The sequence below is a fragment of the Crocodylus siamensis genome, chromosome 3 (genome assembly GCF_052110815.1).
Source record: "Crocodylus siamensis isolate JL-2025a chromosome 3, ASM5211081v1, whole genome shotgun sequence".
In the NCBI taxonomy this organism is placed as follows: Eukaryota; Metazoa; Chordata; order Crocodylia; family Crocodylidae; genus Crocodylus; species Crocodylus siamensis.
Genome location: NC_143397.1, coordinates 241735975 through 241754993, shown reverse-complemented (window position 1 = coordinate 241754993; position 19019 = coordinate 241735975). Strand labels below are relative to the sequence as shown.

General features: G+C 45.4%; 1 protein-coding gene across 2 annotated transcripts in view; it reads left to right on the top strand.

Annotated features, from left to right (window-relative positions):
• The window catches only part of WASHC5 (WASH complex subunit 5), a 42488-nt gene that overhangs the window by 1232 nt on the left and 22237 nt on the right, over positions 1–19019 (top strand). For both annotated transcript variants that reach the window (XR_016441495.1, XM_090040632.1), the window contains exons 2-10: positions 1929–2231; positions 3536–3681; positions 4931–5015; positions 5559–5659; positions 7542–7734; positions 15212–15364; positions 15787–15900; positions 17043–17214; positions 18533–18660. Coding sequence is in view for 1 of the 2 variants with exons in the window: in XM_090040632.1 (XP_089896758.1) it covers positions 2046–2231; positions 3536–3681; positions 4931–5015; positions 5559–5659; positions 7542–7734; positions 15212–15364; positions 15787–15900; positions 17043–17214; positions 18533–18660 (1278 nt within the window). In the remaining variant the exon portion in view is untranslated. The remainder of the gene's footprint in view (positions 1–1928; positions 2232–3535; positions 3682–4930; positions 5016–5558; positions 5660–7541; positions 7735–15211; positions 15365–15786; positions 15901–17042; positions 17215–18532; positions 18661–19019) is intronic.

The window sequence follows — 19019 nt, the reverse complement described above, 5'->3', positions numbered from 1 at the left end:
TGTGGCCTGTGGGTCCAAATAATTGCCCACCGTGAGCTAAACTGTTCTCGGTGATGGCAGATGACAGAACAAGGAGCAATAGTCTCAGCAGTTTAGGTTAGATATAAGGAAAAACTTTCTCACCGGGAAGGTAGTAAGGCACTGGAACAGGTTACCCAGAGACGTGCTGAACTGTCCATCCTTGGAGGTTTTTAAGACCCAGCTTGACAAAGCCTTGGTTGGGATGATATAGTTGGATGGTTCTGCTTTGAACAGAGGGCTATAAAAGGGTCCCAAACTTTTTAGATTGAGGACTGGCAAACTGCAGACTGGAAGTGACTGCAGACTAGCAGCCAACCCTTTTTTATACCGAGTTTACCATATGTCAGTCACTTCCAGTCCAGAGTTTGTTGGTCCTCAGTCACTTCCAGTGACACTGTGCAGGGCCCCACATCTGGAACTTCTAACTGGAACAACCGTAAAGACACTTTCACCCGGCAGGCAGGAGGGAGGGACCAAACCTCAACCGCGGCAGCCACTGCCACAGGATAGGATGGGCCAGCCCTCCTGCGTACCAGCATCCAACCCTTTGCGGCCCAGCACCAGGTCACAGTCTGGGGCTTGGAAACCCCTGGACTAGATGACCTCCTGAGGTCCCTTCCAACCCTAATTTTCTATGATTCTGTGAAAAGCTCATGTTTCTCCAAGCCAGTTAGTCTTGAAGGTGCCACCCTGCTCTGCCTTCTGCTTGACTTCAGACTATCACTCCCACAACTGCCTTTCTGGAAGGAAAGAAAGAAAAGTGGAAGTGACTTTGTGGATTTCCCATTGGCTGAGCTGAGAGGCAAGTGAAGGGAAAACAAATGAGTTAGGGCCAAATTTGGTAATGTCTGTATTTTTATTTTGGCAAAGTACTTAGTCATGTTAGTCTGAAGTCGGGCAGAACGCAAAGTAGACTTGTACCATATAGACTAGCTATTCAAATATGCTGTAGCATCTGAAAAAGTGAGCTGTTGCTTATGAAGTCTTATGCATCTCTTTAAGGTGTAATTCTGTTCTGCCTTCTACATTTTGGTTTGTTATTCCTGAAATAATGCCAAAAAATTTTTATTTGAGCAGACCTACTCTATAATTCGTTTAAAGTCCCGTTTGGACTCCATGGGATATATTCTAGCAACAATTGCAGATTGGCTTTCCAAAGAGCTGGGTTTTGTTTCCAGCTCTGCCATAGATTTGCTGTGAGAGCTCAGACAAGTCATATAACCTCCCTGTGGCTCAGCTAATTTATCTGTAATATAAGATAATTGTGGTTACCCAGTGTGTTAATAAGGGCTGTACCGTAAATCATCTCTATGTCAACTACGATGGAGAAAGATTTTGTCGTGCCTTTTTTCTTTACTGGGTAAAATAAGGTTTCTGATTTGAAGAGAGATTACTGACAATGTTACCTTATCTATAATACAGAGTTTTGGGATAAACAGATATTGGTTTGGCAATAAACAAACAAAGGGCCCTGAACTACATTCAGTTTCCATACACTCCAAGTGTTTAGCCACATTGACAAACTGTCATGGTGCACTATGAAAATAGTTTCTATACTCATCCTGTACAGTTTCTAAACTCATCTTGTACAGTACCAACTTTGTAATGGTGTTATGAATAGATAGATTCAACTTTATAAGCATCTGAGACTATTTTGTCCTTTAGCAGTTGTTCTAAAATCTTTCAGTATTGGAAGTTGTGCAACTGTTTCTCATAAGCTCATGATGCTGGCTAAGTGTTTTATATACAGTGAAAATAGACTATGGTATGTTTTATTTATAAGCCATCTACTCTGAGATTCTGGAGGACACAGAGTTCTTTTCCAGATGAATCCAGTCATCAAAAATATGAATATGAAATATACTGAACATGGTTCTGTGTTTTTTGTTCTGTTTTCCTTTTTGCAGGTACTCTTAATGGAGCAACCAATTTTCCAGCAACGATTTTTTCTCTAAATGACTTAAAGACTGAAGCTTGCAGACGGATTACAGTAATTTTGCTATCCTTTCACAGTAGTCTTCAAGATGGTTGATTTTCTAGCTGAAAATAATCTCTGTGGCCAGGCAATTCTTAGGATTGTTTCTTGTGGGAATGCCATCATTGCAGAACTTTTGAGACTATCTGAGTTTATTCCTGGTGTGTTTAGGCTAAAAGACAAGGCTGATCAACAGAAGTATGGTGATATCATATTCGATTTCAGTTATTTTAAGGTAAGCATTTTTCTATTGTTTTAGCTCTAGACTGCCATTTTCTTTCTGGAACAAAGTATCTGTTAGGCAGTATAGAGCATGTCTTTGTAAAAATCGGCATACTTAATTGATTTTGATCATTACCACCAAAATTTAGAGTACAATAAAATGTATTTTATACATATTTTGACCTTGACCACAAATTCATCCATAAATAGACTATGACGTGGACATGCCTATGTGTTAGTTCTTTATTTCTTGAGTAAACTAAATCCATACATTTCATCACATTTTCCATGCCTTATTTCTGTGAGTCTGAATGTGGCAATCAAGAGTTTTGTGCTTGAGGAGCTGGAATGTTAATGTTGATCCTATCAGAGCACTTGACTGGAGGATTTAGAGGAAAGCAAGATTGATTTACCTTAGTAATCACACCAGACACCATTTCAAAGTGATGGATCTTTCATGAACTGAGATAAGTTCTTATTTTGGAACCTTCATTCTCATTATTTAGAATAGTTCAATACATAAAATCTCACTTTCATCAGGACCAGCAAAGTCTATCAACTTGGGTGTGACCCTTAATATAGTAATATGGGCCTTCTGTAGTGTTTCTGGTGGTCTTTAGCTCTATTCTGTATCTTGTACTGCTGTGAAAACTGCTGTGTTTCTGTTATGATAAAGAAATGTTTGTTATACCTTCACTCAGTCAGTTGATGTGTGGTACATTAACCAGCACAGATATGACTAGTTTCCACAGAGGAGCTGTGATCTCCCTTCTTGAGTTAAGCCTCTGGCAATACCCACTTACCTCTGCTATTCTGGAGAACAATTTGTATGGGACACCTCATGATGACTGATTTGCCCTTCTATTTCCAAGAAGTATACGATAAAAGAGGTCCCTTATCATGCAGTTCTCCGTGTAGAAGGAGTAGTGGCCTCTGAGCAATAGATGAGATTCAGAGTTCCTGAATTTTAATCCAGTCTCTGATCTCATTCTCTTCAGTGCCTATGGGAAACAGAAGAACAAAAAGATTCAAAACATATCAGTGATTTAGAATTTCTGCTTCTGCCTGAAATCCCCCTTATAATAGTTACTATAACCAAAAGAGATAAAAAGTGCTTCAGTTTGGTCCCTTGGTGTATTTGGGAGGACTTTATGCAGTTTCATGGCTTTAGTTGTATAGTCTGTCTGTCATTGTCTCCTTTTGTGTGAATCTTTCACAGAGCACAAGAAAGAAATAATAATTGATAATTCATCCATGGAAAACTCTCACAATTACTTTTTTTTTACTCTTTGAAAATAAATTTCCTGTTCTTCTTAGGGGCCTGAAATCTGTGAAGGCAAGTTGGAGGCCAGACCTGAGCTACTGGATTTAGATGAAGAGTTCCGTGAAAACAACATAGAAATATTAACAAGATTTTATCTGGCATTTCAAAGCGTCCATAAATACATTGTAGATTTAAACAGGTACATGTAACAGGGTTTATTAACATAATGACACCAGTAACAATATAATCTTAGTCTTGTGTTGTATGTTTTCTTTTTTGGGATACCCCTGTGCTAAACTACATATGTGTACACTTAACAACGTAACCTAGTCAAGTGTCAGAGATTCCCCAAAGCCAACTAGCAACTGCTTCTGATATTGATTTTTGTAGTAGCAGAAAACACTAAGGTAGACATTTAAAAGGGAGGAGGGGGCATTATCGAAGTTTTACTCCTGTCATTGTTAATGTCATACTGTGTAATCTTGGAGAGTTAATTAACTCTGTTCCTCAGTTTCTTTGCATATAAATTGAAGTTAATGATTCTTATGCACATTCACAAAAAGGCTTGCAAGAGAATGAAATATATTCAGATAACCCTTTGTTACCTTTTGCATCTCTGTCTGAAGAAAGCAATATCATAAGTCTCAAATATTTTTTTCCAAAGAATTTGCCTTATCCTGTGGTCTCTGCTGAAAACAGCTCACACCATTCTATAAGGAAGATGCTCTAGCATGTCTATAAAGTCGATAAGAGTTTTGGGTTTTACTGATCTGATCCAAAAATCCTAAACTAGCTGGAGTAGTAAAAACCTCTTAACAATCAATGTGAAGATACTTCACTTCCCACTCTATCGCAGCAAAACAGGATAGAAATATGTTAGAGATTTCCATAGTATCTGGTATCTGTAAGGTAATCTCTATTCATGTTGTCAGAATCTCAGTGTCTTCTAGATTCTGGTAATAATGTACTGTTTAACCTTGTGCATAATATCCCACTGTTGCTTCATAGTCTATGACTGGATCCTAGGCTTTTTCTTCTTTAGGTTACGTCCATCCACACAGAAGTGAGTAGATAACTTAAAAACTCGGTGTTCTTTTTTCACTAGAATATGAGGCCCAGGTTTGCAGGATACTGCGTATTCTCAAATCCCACAGAGATGTTAATTGGGCCAGTATGTGTTCCAAGAGGTTTGGCATCTAGTAGCCTCAGGCCTCTAATGCCAGCTTTTCCTTGCTCTCAAGTAACTTGTGCTTATTGAACCTGTTCCAGGCAGACTTTTCCAAAACATTGGAAATATTAACAATGAGCTTTAGGAGTGGGACTTCAATATAGTTCTGTTGACCTTCAGGGGAAATTGTCTGACTGAATTGTGAAGGTACCTGGCTTCTGGCTTAAGAAGCAGAGAGAGGACTCTTCCTAAAGCATGACTGACCTTTTGACATTTCTAGATATTTGGATGATCTCAATGAAGGAATTTATATTCAGCAAACACTGGAAACTGTGCTCCTTAATGAAGATGGGAAGCAGCTTCTAGTAAGTACTCAAGAGTTAGTAATCAGTATTATAAATGAAGTCATTTAGTTATCAGCAAATTTGGCATCCAGCTTTTCTAAACTTAACATTAGGTATAGACAAAAATAAATTTTTAATTTCACAAATGTGATGAAGATCTGTGGCTCTCCTTTGTGAGGAATTTTTATGAGACTGGTCAAGGGAATAAAGAGAACTTCATTTTCACTCAATCGTAGTTCAAATTAGATCCACATCATTAGAAATCCAAAAGTCATTGTCACTAGGCAACTCCTATAAAATGAGCTGATTATCTCAGACCATCTTACTGAATAGCTGTCCTCTTCCCACAGATTGCACAAGACAAATGGCCAGTTTTATGAAGCCAATAGTTTTAACTGGCTTGGAAACATAATTTATCAATCTAAGAATGAGGCTAATGCAACTCAGCAAGCAAACATAGGGTATTTACTGTCTATGTAATGTCTAAAGATTGATTTGCTTCAAAAGTAAAGGCATGTTATTATTAGATGGCATAATTTGTTAATTTATAGTATTTCTCAACAGTGTGAAGCACTCTATTTGTATGGAGTCATGTTGCTGGTTATCGACCAGAAAATTGAAGGGGAGGTCAGAGAAAGGATGTTGGTTTCCTACTATAGATACAGGTATTGTGCTTTAATGTGGCTTCTACAACTAGAATACAGCAAGCAGCATATTAAGCTTAATTGTTTTGTACATGCATAAATTTAATGTAGCATGTAGAAACATTGGCTCCAGTCTTGGAACTGGTTAGGTGCTTTCCCTTGATCATGTAAAGGGGGCTGGACTGGACAATCTTCTGAGGTCCCTTCCAGCCCTAATGTCTATGAAAGCAGGGGTGGGCAAAATGGTGGATCCAACCAGTAGATCCACTCCATTTCCTAGCAGCCCCTGCTCATGTTGCGCTGGGCGGTTTCCATAGAGACCCCAGGAGTGGCAGGCCATGACAGCGGAGGCAGGGAGAGGGGGGATGACAGGGTTTCCATGGAGACTGACCTAAGCAGTTCTGGCAGGGCTTGTGGCTAGGTAGGAAGCTGCTCTGAGGCTGGGACCAGGGTCAAGATTTTGTTGCGGTGACAGCATGGTCCAGAGCCAGGGCAGAGCTGTGATTTATTGCCTGAATGCCCCAGGCAAGGCCATGCAGGCAGCAGATCATGGCTTGGCTCTGGCTCTGGACCATGCTGTTAGTGCCACAAAATCACAGCCCCCAGCCCCAGAGCCACCATGGAGACTGGCCTGAGCGACACTGGAAGGGCTCGCAGCATGGACACCCTGACCCCATGCTGTCAGAGCCCTGCCACATCTTTGCTCCAGCCGGTTTCCAAAGAGATCCATGTGAGCAGAGGCTGCTGAGAAACAGTCTGCCATGGGCCTAACCTGGCTCACAGACTGGACATTGCCTGCCACTGATGTAGAGCCTATGGAAGTCAGTGATCTCCTTGCATATATCAGGGTGTGGCTGCTTAGATCCAGCTGGAAGTTCAGTGCCACAGATGACTTAAGGACGTGACATAATTTATCAATAGATTCCTCATGGACTATCAGTACTGTCACTCTGTCATCAGAGATTTCCAAAAGCACTTTTGGATCTTTGTGAGGTTGTCTTAATTTCTAGACCACAAATTTGTCTCCCATGCTATACCTCCTTGAGTTGCAAAGCACTCTTGAATAGCACAATCAATAAAAGGATTTCTGAGTAAGGCTGGCAGCATTAGATTAAACCAAGCAAAAGCCTCCAAGGTTAACAGTGTACAGCAGTGGTGTCCTGCTAAAACCCTATGGTCTGAACCAATGTGAACCACATTGGGGGTTACTCCTGGGCTGGATCTGTAAGTCTAGGTTTGGGCAGCAGTGCAGGTTTGGAGGCAGTGGCAGAGCAAACAAGGGCCTTGCCACCTATGGTCATGTCCATCAGGGCCCAGGAACTTCAAATTCTGTAGCAGGCCATGTCCCACTAGCCCTGCCCTGCAACCCCCAGTAGGCTGTCAGACTACCAGCATGCTGGATAGGCCAGTTGCACGAGCTGTATACACTCCATGTGGTGTATGTTTGACACCTCTGGTCTAAAGCTTTTCACCCATAATAAATTCACTAAAAGAGACAGTGGGACAGTACTTGAATACATGCACATGTATTGGTACTTTTGGTTGACTTTGGATATAAATGGACAGATTTCCATGTCACCTCTCCAGAATGTGCAGATGGGGCAAAAAAGAAAATTTGGGGGAGGAGGAAGTGGAGGGAGGGAAGGAGTTAGATTCCTTTTCTAAGTATAATGCCTCCTGTTTCCATCTTGTGTGATCTATATATAAGGTTCATTGTCTCCTTTGATACTCTTAGTTGGAATTCAAGTACAACCATATCTATAACTGCCCTCCCATGATATGGTAAAAATTATTCTTTTGTCTGCAGGAAAAAATAACTTCTAAAAACCAGTACATAAGAATTTTGTCTCTTAAGTAAGTCAGGTCATGTAACAACATTTGGGTTTTTTTGCTTTTATAACAGTGCTGCTCGATCTTCTGCTGATTCCAATATGGATGATATATGTAAGCTGCTCCGAAGCACTGGGTATTCAAGTCAACCTGGGGCCAAAAGACCTCCAAACTACCCTGAAACCTACTTCAGTAGGGTACCTATAAGTGAAACATTCATCAGCATGGTTATAGGCCGCTTGAGATCAGATGACATTTATAACCAGGTGGGTTACTATGTGGTGCGATGCCTTGCTGTGAATCATGAGGCATGAGTCAATAGCAAGGTTGTTCCCAGTATACCCAGTTTGAAATGAGTACCTGGTCATTTAAGCAGGGGAGGTGGGGGCGGTCAAAGGCAGCTAGATGTGTAGTAACCATCTCTATCCCTCTATCTCTGTCCTGGGGACAGCCAATGCCAGCTCCCTGTAGTCACTGGGCTGCACCAGGCCCTGGTGCAGGCAGCTGGTGCTGGCAGCTCCCAGGGCTGGGGTGGAGACGGGCACAATGCTGGGAAGTGCCTGGAGCCATCGCCAGCCTGAGCCTGCTGTAGCCACTGGCCCCAGCCTGCTCTCATCGGGCTGCAGGCAGCTGCCCACCCCTGCTGCAGCCCTGGGAGCAGCGGGCACTGCCTGCTTGCAGCTGCTGCACTCTGCTGCACCAGGGGGTTCAGAGCATGGTGCCCCAGTGGAGGCAGAGCCCCAGGGGGGTTGGGGTATGGCAGAGCCCAGTGGCTGCAAGCATGTGGTGTCCACCACTCCCAGGTTAGCTGCAGCAGCAGCTGAGGTAAGTGGGGGCAGGCAGAGCCCTGTGGGGGTCAGGGCACGGTGCAGTCCAGTGACGGCAGGCAGCTGGAGCTGGCAGCTCCCAGGGCCACTGCAGCCAGGGCTAAGGTGAGTGCCACTCCCCACACCACCCAGGGCTCCGCTTGTCTGTGCTCACCCCAGCCCGTGCTAGAGCGGCCCCGGGAGCAGCTGACACAGAAATTTATCCATTTCTTACATTATAAAGTAGGTTCATTTTATGCTAATTTGAGTTTTGCGGTGTTCTCCAGGAACACAAGTACTGCATAAATCAAAAAACCTGTATAAACATTCATTTCTAGTAGTGTAAATCTTGCATCACTAGAAATGATTCCAGGAGACAGCAGTTCAGAGTTTGCATCTGCTCCCTCTTCCTTACTCCTGGAGACACTGGAGCAATGAAATAAAGCCTCTGCCACCTCCTTACACCTGAAACTCTGGCGTGAGAAGCAGGCAGGGGGCACTGCTGCTCGCTTGGCTCAACTGCTAGATGCTGGGAGCTGAACAGACCCTGACAGCCAAACCCCTGTCTGCTCTATGCACCTTCAATTCCAGCGTGAGGAGTGGGTGCATGCTTTGTCTCGTGACCCCAGGGAGAACCTCCTCAAGCCAGAAACCTGACCCTGCTGGCTTCTTGCCACCCTGCAGCTTGAGTGGTGGGTGCAGCAAGGGAAAGCTGGCAGGACTGGGGACCAGGCTTGGAGAGACTTCCCAAGAGCCTGCTTTCCAGCCCTGCAGGCTTGAAAATCGCTGCCCAGTTGGGTGGTGCAGCGGCAACTGGAAGCCAGCAGGAGCTGGCAAAGCCTCCCACCATTTCCCAAAACAACGGACCACTCTGGGAAAGAAAGGCGGGGAAGCGGTGGCTGCTGCTCCCTTGCCTCCTGGACAGGTCCAAGAGGGGAGCAGACCAGCTGCCCAAAGTCTCACTCCTTGAGCCCCCGGTGCCTTCTCCAGGTGGGATTGACTAGGAAGTTATACCTTTGATGTTAGCATTTCATAGATTTCATAGACATCAGGGCTGGAAGGGACCTCAGGAAATCATCGAGTCCAGCCCCCTGCCCAAAGGGCAGGAAGTCAGCTGGGGTCATAGGATCCCAGCAAGATAAGCATCCAATTTACTCTTGAAGGTGTTCAATGTAGGTGCTTGAACCACCTCCGCTGGCAGACTGTTCCAGACCTTGGGGGCTTGGACAGTAAAGAAATTCTTCCTTATATCCAGCCTGAAACGGTCTTGCAGGAGTTTGTGACCGTTCGACCTCGTCATCCCTTGGGGCGCTCTGGTGAACAAACGTTCCCCCAGATCCTGGTAGTCACCCCTGATCAACTTATAGGTGGCCATGAGATCACCCTTGAGCCTACGCTTTTCCAGGATAAAGAGTCCCATGGCTCTCAGCCTGTCATCGTAAGATCTGTTTTCCTGACCTCCGATTATGCACGTGGCTCTCCTCTGGACTCTCTCAAGCTTCTCCACATCCTTTTTGAATTGTGGAGCCCAAAACTGGATGCAGTACTCCAGCTGCGGCCTCACCAAGGCCGAGTACAAGGGGAGAATGACGTCCCGGGATTTGCTCGAGAAGCATCTATGGATGCAAGCCAGTGTTTTGGTCGCTTTACTAGCCGCAGCATCGCATTGCAGGCTCATGTTCATCTTGTGGTCAATGATGACCTCCAAGTCTCTTTCTGCTGTAGTGCTATCCAACGTAGCACTGCCAAGTCTATAAGGAAGCTGCAGGTTTTTCCTCCCAGGTGGAGAACCTTGCATTTTTCGGTGTTAAACACCATCAGGTTCTCGTCTGCCCATTTGCTGAGCTTGTCTAGGTCAGCCTGGATCACCCGCCTATCTTCTGGCGTGGATGCTTTGCCCCAAAGTTTGGTGTCATCGGCGAACTTGGCCAGTCCACTCCTGACTCCAATGTCCACATCGTTAATGAAGATGTTGAACAGGATGGGTCCCAGGACAGAGCCTTGAGGGACCCCACTGGTCACAGGGCACCACGATGAGTGACTACCATCAATTACAACCCTCTGGGTCCGACCACGGAGCCAATTTCCCAGCCAGCGGATCGTGATGGAGCCAAGGCCACAACTGGCCAGTTTCGCCAAGAGGTGATTGTGGGATACCAGATCAAAGGCTTTTTTGAAGTCAAGATATATGACATCAATCTCTTCTCCCTCGTCCAGGTGATAGGTCACCTGATCATAGAAGGAAATGAGATTGGTCAAACAAGACCTACCCGCAACAAACCCGTGCTGGCTATCCCTCAGAATGTTAGCCTGGGCCAGTCCCTCAAGGATGGCCCCCTTAATAAACTTTTCTAAGATCTTCCCCAGGATAGAAGTCAGGCTAATGGGCCTGTAGTTAGCCGGATCCACTCTCCTCCCTTTCTTGAAGATCGGCACCACATTGGCCTTCTTCCAGTCTTCGGGCACCACACCAGAGTGCCAGGAGTTTTCAAAGATCTGTGCCAGGGGCTGGGCTATGACGCTTGCCAGCTCCTTGAGTACCGTGGGGTGCAGATTGTCAGGGCCGGCTGACTTGAAGGTATCCAGCTTCTCAAGGTGTTCCTTCACGAGGTCAGCATTTATGGAGGGTAGGGGATCCCCATCACCCAGATCTCCCTGTCCCATAGCAGGCATGGGCATCCCATGGGACTGATGAAAGACTGACGCAAAGTACCTATTTAATAGGTTGGCTTTTTCCTAGGCGTCAGTTGCCCCATCTGGTTTAGCAGGGGTCCAACATTGCCCTTGCTTTTCCTCTGGCTCCCCACATATCTGAAAAATGACTTTTTGTTGTCTTTGATGCTTGAAGCTAGTTGGAGTTCAGTTGCAGCCTTGGCTTTCCTGGTTTGCTCCCTGCAGGACCGGACCAGCGCGGAGTAATCCTCCTTGGAGGTGAATCCCGTCCTCCATCCTTTGGAGGCTTTCCTTTTTAGCTGCAGGAGGTCCACTAGGTCCCTAGAGAGCCAGGAGGGCTGCTGTGCCTTCTTGCTGCCTTTCCTCCGTGTTGGAATAGATTTCGCTTGTGCATGGAGGATCGCTTCCTTGAGAAGCAACCACTCTTCTTGAACTCCCATCTCCCTGGGGTCATGGTCCTTAAGGGCCTGACCGACAAGCCTCTTGAGCTTGCCAAAGTCGGCTTTTCTGAAGTCAAGGACTTCTGTGTTGCTGACTGACTTGCCAGCTTTACGGCGGATGGTGAAGGTAATCAGCTCATGGTCGCTGTCACCCAGCTTCCCATCGATCACTAGGTCGCCGATTAGGTCGTCCCCCATAGCCAGTACCAGGTCGAGCAGCGCTTTGCCTCTCGTTGGCCCATAGACTTCTTGAGTCAGGTAGAGGTCATCCACGCATGAGAGAAAGCTTTGCGACCGCTCAGATTTTGCTGAGTGATCTTCCCAGGAGATGTCCGGGTAATTGAAGTCACCCATGACAAGCAAGGTCCTGGAGCAAGCGGCCTCAGTCAGTTCCCGGGCGAACTCCTGGTCAAGCTCGGGACTTTGAGTGGGAGGTCTGTAGTAGACTCCCACCGTTGTGTCCCCTGTGCCGTTTTTCCCACGAATTTTTACCCAGAGGGTCTCTAGCTGTCCGTGCCGGTCGCCAACATCAGCTTGCAGGGACATGTAGCTTTCCTTCACATAGAGAGCTACACCCCCACCCTTTTGTCAACACGATCCCTCCTGTACAGGGTATAGCCCTCTATACCCGTGGTCCAGTCATGGGTGGAGTCCTACCAGGTCTCTGTTATCCCAATGACGTCATAATTCTTTGCACTGAGCAGGAGGACGAGCTCGTCCTGCTTGTTGCCCAGGCTCCTGGCATTAGTATACAGGCAGGCAAGTGTGCCCTTGGGGGCTCTTGCCTTGCCCACAGATTGTGCCAGGGCTGGGGCAGGGGTGGGCTCCCTTAAGTGCCCCCTTAAGTGCCTTGGTCTGCTGGCTTTGCAAGGGTCGCTCAGCGGGCCAGCAGTGGCAGTCGTCCCCCCATCCCCCAGCGGGCTTAGTTTAAAGCCCGGTGGAGCAGGTCAGCCAGCCTGGCTGAGAAGAGCCTCCTCCCCAGGGGAGAGAGGTGGAGGCCATCTCTTCCCAGCAGCTCGCTGCCTCTCTTGCCAAAGAGCGGGCTGTGGTCATGGAAGCCAAAGCCTTCCTGATAACACCAGCGCCGCAGTCTTTGGTTCACTGCGTGGATCCTCCTCTCCCTCCTCAGCCCATAACCCAAGACTTGGAGGATCAAGGAAAACAGCACCTGAGCTCCCAGACCCCTAAGCCCTGCTCCCAACTCCCTGTAGCTCCTCATGACCTGGCTGGGGGTGCTCCGAGCCGTGTCATTGGTGCCCACGTGAATAAGGAGCATGGGATAGTAGTCTGTGGGCCGGAGGAGCTCTGGGATCCTCTCCGCAATGTCTCGGATGCGGGCCCCCGGGAAGCAGCAGACTTCCCGGGCTAAGGGGTCAGGGCAGCAGATTGCCCCCTCAGTGCCCTGCAGGATGGAGTCTCCCACAACAAACACCTTTCGCTTTGTCTTGGGGAGAGCGGGGCCAGTAGCTGCGGTCGACCCTGGGTTGCCTGCGGGAGCCGGCGACTGAGCAGGCTCTGCCGGGGCTGCAAGAGGTGCGAACCTGTTGCTAAGCTCCGGCGAGGGAGGGGCCTTGGTGCGGCGGGCCTTAGGGCCCTTGACCACCTTGGTCCATGCCCCTGACTGGGCAGAGCGGGAGGTCCCAGAGTCCTCCTTAGTCACGGAGGGAGACGGTGCTCTCCCCTGCGGCTCCCGGGGGAGAAGGGCCTGGCAGTAGGAGTCGATCTCCTGCTCGCAGTCCCTGATGGCACGCAGTCTCTGGTGGCCTGGAGCTCCTCCAGCTGGCGCGCCAGAGACCCCAGTAGGGAGCAGACCCCGCAAGGGGAGGTGGCCATGCTCCCGGGCCCCAGAGCCTGAAAAAGGGACAGGCAGCCCCCGCAGCCAAGAGCCAGGGGCTCCGTCTGCGTGGAGCCCGGGACCATGGGCTCCGTCTGGGTGGCCGTCTCTGAGGTGCCCGATGGGGGGGTCGCAGAGCCCGAGGGGACCCGAGGGGTGCGGCGCGTGCCCATCTGTCATGCCTCTGGTAGGCTGGCTACGGCTGGGGCTGACTACTCTGGGGGGTCGCAGGCAGGGTCTCGTGCCCTCCCGCGCCCTCTCCTGCGTGAACTCCACGCTAACTCAAGCGCCTGTTTGCGCAGCCTGTTCGAGCGGCTCCCTGGGGGGCTGGGCCAAGTAGGGGCCTGGGCAGGGGCTTGACCCGCCCGGCACCAGGCAGCGGCCTCCTCCCAGCAAGCGAGGAGTTAACCCCTTCCCAGCACGAGCCCGCTTACCTCACCTGCGTGTCTCTCACTGCTCCGGAGCCTAACTGAGCTTTTTTTTTCCCCTGTTTGGCGGGCCCTTTTAAACCGCGTGCATGCGTAGATGCCTGCCATTTTTAAGTAGCACCAGATTGTTTAGATGTTTACCGTAAATCATTTAAAAAGTAAGCAAAGTCTTAGAACTTTTAAATGAAAGGAAGAATTAAGAGATAACAAAGATCCGTTACAAAATGTTTCCTGTGCATAAGTGCTGTTCCTTAATGTTTGAAGATTGAATCACTTAATTTTAATACATAGTGGTTTGAAAATGCAAAAGATTACAAATGAAAGCTTTTCACACACAAGGAGATGGAAGAAGGCCCGCTCTCTGGTGTAATTTCTCTCTCTGATAGCTTTCTTAATGTGCGATTCCTTGAGGCATTCTTCCCCTCTGTTAAAGTTAAGATTTTTTTTTTCTAAAATACATGTCTGGGAAAGAGTGCATATTTCTATTTTTAAAAATAAAGCCCTATCAATATCAGTTGATATCTTGCACCAGATGGGCACAATATGACTTTTGATGAGAGACTTTTTCTTGGTGGGCTGTCTTTTGCTCAAAATAGAGCTTAGATTTAGAATCCCCTACTTTGAGTACACTTACAATTTGCAGTTCCAGTTTCCATCAAATATTCTTTACAAAGCACAAAGACAATAGCTAAAAAGTATATACGTTTTTCCCAAACATATTAGAAAGTATAGAAACAGGATAAAACATTAAAGCAGATTAAAAATGAAAAGGTTAGTTATCAGATTGTTCAGGTCTGTGTAAATGCACTGGCATGTTTTGTGTCCAAAGGCATTATCTTCTTAGACACTTCAGAATTGTTCATGGGTGACTGAGCTCTTCTGAAATTTTTTTAACTGGAACAGTTCATTTAACAACTTAAACAACAAAGCCCACATGCAGGCAAGATCTTCTTCAAGCATTATATGCATATTATAAGTATATTTTAAGACTGCAGTTAAATATCGTAAAGAAAAAAGAGTTAATTTTTTGTAATGCTGTTTTTGTAACCAGTATTGGAGTCTGCTTTTTTAACCAGTATATTGCATAGCTCTTAAACGGCATCAGGTTTTTTTTAAAAGGCACTTAACCCCATAACTTTCCAAATCATGCAGTTTGTAAATTGGGAGTGAGTGAAGGCTTTTGCCCCTGCCCTGATCATGCTGCCCTTTGATTATGGCAGGCTTTGCTTCTCTTTCATACTAACAATGCCAGCTCCTCTCCATCAGAAATACCTTCCTTCTGCTCTGTTCCTTTCAGTCAGTCTCTAGCACTTTGCTTCAGCCAGGCACCCTCCTTTGATTCTTGTATAACAGGGCAATATTTTCAGATAGTCTATAAAATCTAGCTAATGTTTGCAGGGTTAACTTTCATAAGCAGGTGAGGGGGTCACATCTGCAGGGTGCAAAGACTCAGTAACATGAATCGCGTGCCATGTAGATAACATATGATGGCCATGTGGTGTATGAATATAATGTGCTCTTTAAATGTTGTATATAATAAGTCATGGTTATCCCTTTCCCAGGTTTCTGCATATCCGTTACCTGAGCACCGCAGCACTGCTCTGGCTACTCAAGCTGCCATGTTATATGTGATACTCTATTTCGACCCTTCCATTCTTCACACACATCAAGCAAAAATGAGAGAGATAGTGGATAAATATTTTCCAGATAACTGGGTAAATATGACTGCTGATTTTAAACTGCATGCTGAATTCAAAGCTGCAACACACATTTTTTTTGTAGTGGTACTCAACCTTTCAGCTCCATGGGCCAGATGAGGTGGGTCTGCAACCCAGATCCTGCAGGGTTGGTGGCCATACACTGCCTCATGTGGCCCACATCCTGCCTCCCACTTCCTGGATCAGAGCCTCCACTGCACAGGGCTGTGTTATCCAACCACAAGGCTCCCCACAGGTCCAGAGATTTGGCTGCTGGGGAGCGACAATTAGTGCTGCTACCACTTCTCCACTGCCAAATGTTTGTGGCTTTTTTTGGTAGAGTCACAGAACATGGCAGAGACCTATGGTTGTATATAGAAAATAAAATATTTATCCTGGAAAATATAAGTACTATTTTTTGGTTTTGCTTCCACCTTTAGGTTATTAGTATTTATATGGGGATCACTGTAAATCTAGCAGAAGCCTGGGAACCTTACAAGGCTGCAAAAACTGCCCTCAATTACACATTAGATCTGTCAAACATCAAAGAGCAGGTATGTACATGCCCATTTCGGTTTCAAAATAAGATTCAAGGTGTGTGGATGTTTTCAAATGTATTCCATGCGGTAACTGGCACGTGGATCCTATTTCTCCTGTATACACCTTGATTGAGTCAATACTGAGGATACGTTCAAGTTTCAGAGGCTGATCCCTCTTAGGTACTGTTTCACATGTACTTGCATTATTATCCTGTCCTCCTCTGATAGATCCGGTGTTGTGACTTCAGTTTATGGCTTCTGATAGTCACCATTATATTATGCAATGCTCAGGAAGATTTTTCTTACTAAGGATTTAGTCTTTTGTGTATACAGATTTAGGAGCTGAAAACTAAATGGCATGTCTCTTAGCCTCAGAGAGATGATTTCTGTTGAGTATTTGAAAGATTTGTGGTCCCATCTGGAATTGACTATCCAATAGTCTAGAGAAAGCACTTTGAGTAAAAATATGCCATAGCACAAAAAGTGGCACATTTATTATTACTTTCCTGTGTCTAGAACTCAGTTACTTTAGTGGCACCATTTTAATGCTAAAGATTAGTCACATGCTAAGGGTTTTGCTAGATTGCAAACAAAGGGCTAGATTTTTTATGGTATTTAAGCATCTAAATACCTCTTAAAATGCGGTCCACAAGCAGCCTATGTTTAGGAACACTGTTCCTAGCTCATGCCAATAATCACCATACATGAATACTTGCAGCCATTTTTCCTTTCTCTGTGAGTATGAATTGCAATTAATTCTGGGTTATGATTCACTGCTCTATCCTTTCTAGCAGATGGACAGTGAAATGTTTTCATTGGCAGCTCAGTAGTCCTACTGCTTTTTCAGATATGATTTTCAAAAGTGCACAAGTAGCCAGAGAGGGCAGATAACCAGGCTTCTAAGTTATTGTGGTACTTTTGAAAATGTTGTCCTTCACTTAAGCTCTCTGCTCTAGGTTGTAGCTTGCATTTCACCATGCCAATACCCCTGTATGGCATGAACTGCATTCACTGCCTGTCAATATAGGATCTATGTGGATAATTATTTAATGGCACCTCTTACTCAATTTCTATCCACTTTGTGTTCATGGGAACCTGCACAAGGGAGTTGAATATTCCACTTGTCCCTTATTGATGCAAGAATTGTATGTTTGAAGGCAAGCAGATATGCTGCTGTCACCGAGCGGGTGCATGCACAAGTGCAGCAGTTTCTCAAAGAGGGCTGCCTGAGGGAGGAACTTGTGCTGGATAATATCCCCAAGCTGATGAACTGCTTACGAGACTGCAACGTTGCAATCCGTTGGCTGATGCTTCACACTGCAGACTTGGGTAAGGCTTGTAGCACAGAATGCTCTGTGCTGTGATGTCTGTGCAGCTTTGTCTTTGATCATGGGTAAGTCCCAAGTGTGCTGAGTCATGGAAGCCAGTGTAAACTTTACATTCAATTAGTTGGAGAATTGATCTTCTGTTGACCCTGAAATTTTATCTTTAAACAAACAGTCCCCCAGGTCCCATTTTAATTTTTCCAACCAAAAATAGAACTAAATAAGTTATATGAAATCATGATGCTCTAGAAATCATTCTATGCTGGGCAAGCCAGGAAGCAACTGACTTATTTTTTTCCCTGCCTTGGATAGTACTGCATCATCTTCAATAGTACGTATATGCGTAACAGCTTTTGTCTTAATAGTCTCCCACTAATCACCCTTAAAAAATAATTCTTTCCAGTGGCAGTTGTATACTGTATGAAATAAGTCTTGATGATCTCAGTTCAGGTCCAAGTGGGCTTCGATTGTAAGATCTTTAGCACAAAGTCAATCTTTTAGTTATGCTTGTTAAGTGCCTAACATGGGGCTTAGTCCCACACTAGGTATTATGCTAATAGTAATTATAATTCACCATACAAATACATGATACAAATCAGAGTCCTCATTGCCTACAAGGTGCCATTTGCAACTTAGTAGGGCAAATAAAAACTGAATGCAACTTGAGTCTCCATTACATTCTTGACCAAAGAGCTGATCCCTGCAAGTTAGGATTGAGGTCTACTAGCAGAGCACTATGGGGCAGCCACTGCCACTGCCATTTTTGTTGTGTGGCAAGGTAGAGGATATCTGTCTCTGAGGGCCCTGCTGCATGTTCAAATTAAAGCTGAATAGAAACCAGCTATAAAGTTATTACACACTTTCAAGCACTAACCTCATAGCTGGTTGGCTGCTTTTGTAGCTAGATAGTCATTTTTATTGTATGATAATTACTTTGCATATGTGGCTGGTCTTAATTTATTGTGTGATGAACCAGTTAATTGCATAATTCATGTAATGTGTAGCAGGGGCCTGGGGATGTTAGCAAGCAGCGTTACATTCACTTCAGGTGAAATCTGTTCATGTACAGAGCACCAACATAATGTCTAGGCAGCAATTAAGTCCCCCTTTTATTTTCCTGTTTTGAGGGTTTTAGATGGGCCATTTACGCAGTATTTAATTTCACCATAAATATTTAAAAGAACAGTTCCACGGGAACAATGCTAGAACTAGCACGATAGAGCAGGATGCTGGACCTTTTAACATGCTGATGTTTGTAAATGTTTCTTAACAGCTTGATTAAATTTCATTATACTTGAGAACCTTTGTCCTTCCATTTCTAGCTTGTGACCCAAATAACAAGCGTCTCCGTCAAGTAAAGGATCAAATTCAAACAGATTCCAAGTACAAGCCCAAGATCCTTTTCCAGCTTCTCCTGGATACAGCACAGTTTGAATTCATTTTGAAAGAGGTAACATGTTAGTGACGTCCGCTTTTTGGCAAATGACTTCCCTTGTATTGTAATGCAGAACTGAAGAATTAGTTTTGAACACATAAAATAATGCCGTGACAACTGTATCATCTTGTAATACAGGTGAATGTAATGCCTTCTTGTTGGCTTATTTTCACTTGGAGAAATCCAAAATGTTGCCACTAAAAAGTATCCTGTATAGTATGGCTGTGCGAAATTTTGCCAGCAGTTTTGTTTCCACTCGTTTTGAGGTTGAAACAGCAAAATCGAAACGAAACAAAGGGCTGTGAAACAGCCTCGAAACAAAACATGGCTAGTTGAAACCTTTTGACCATAGAGCTGGGGAAACAAACTGAGCC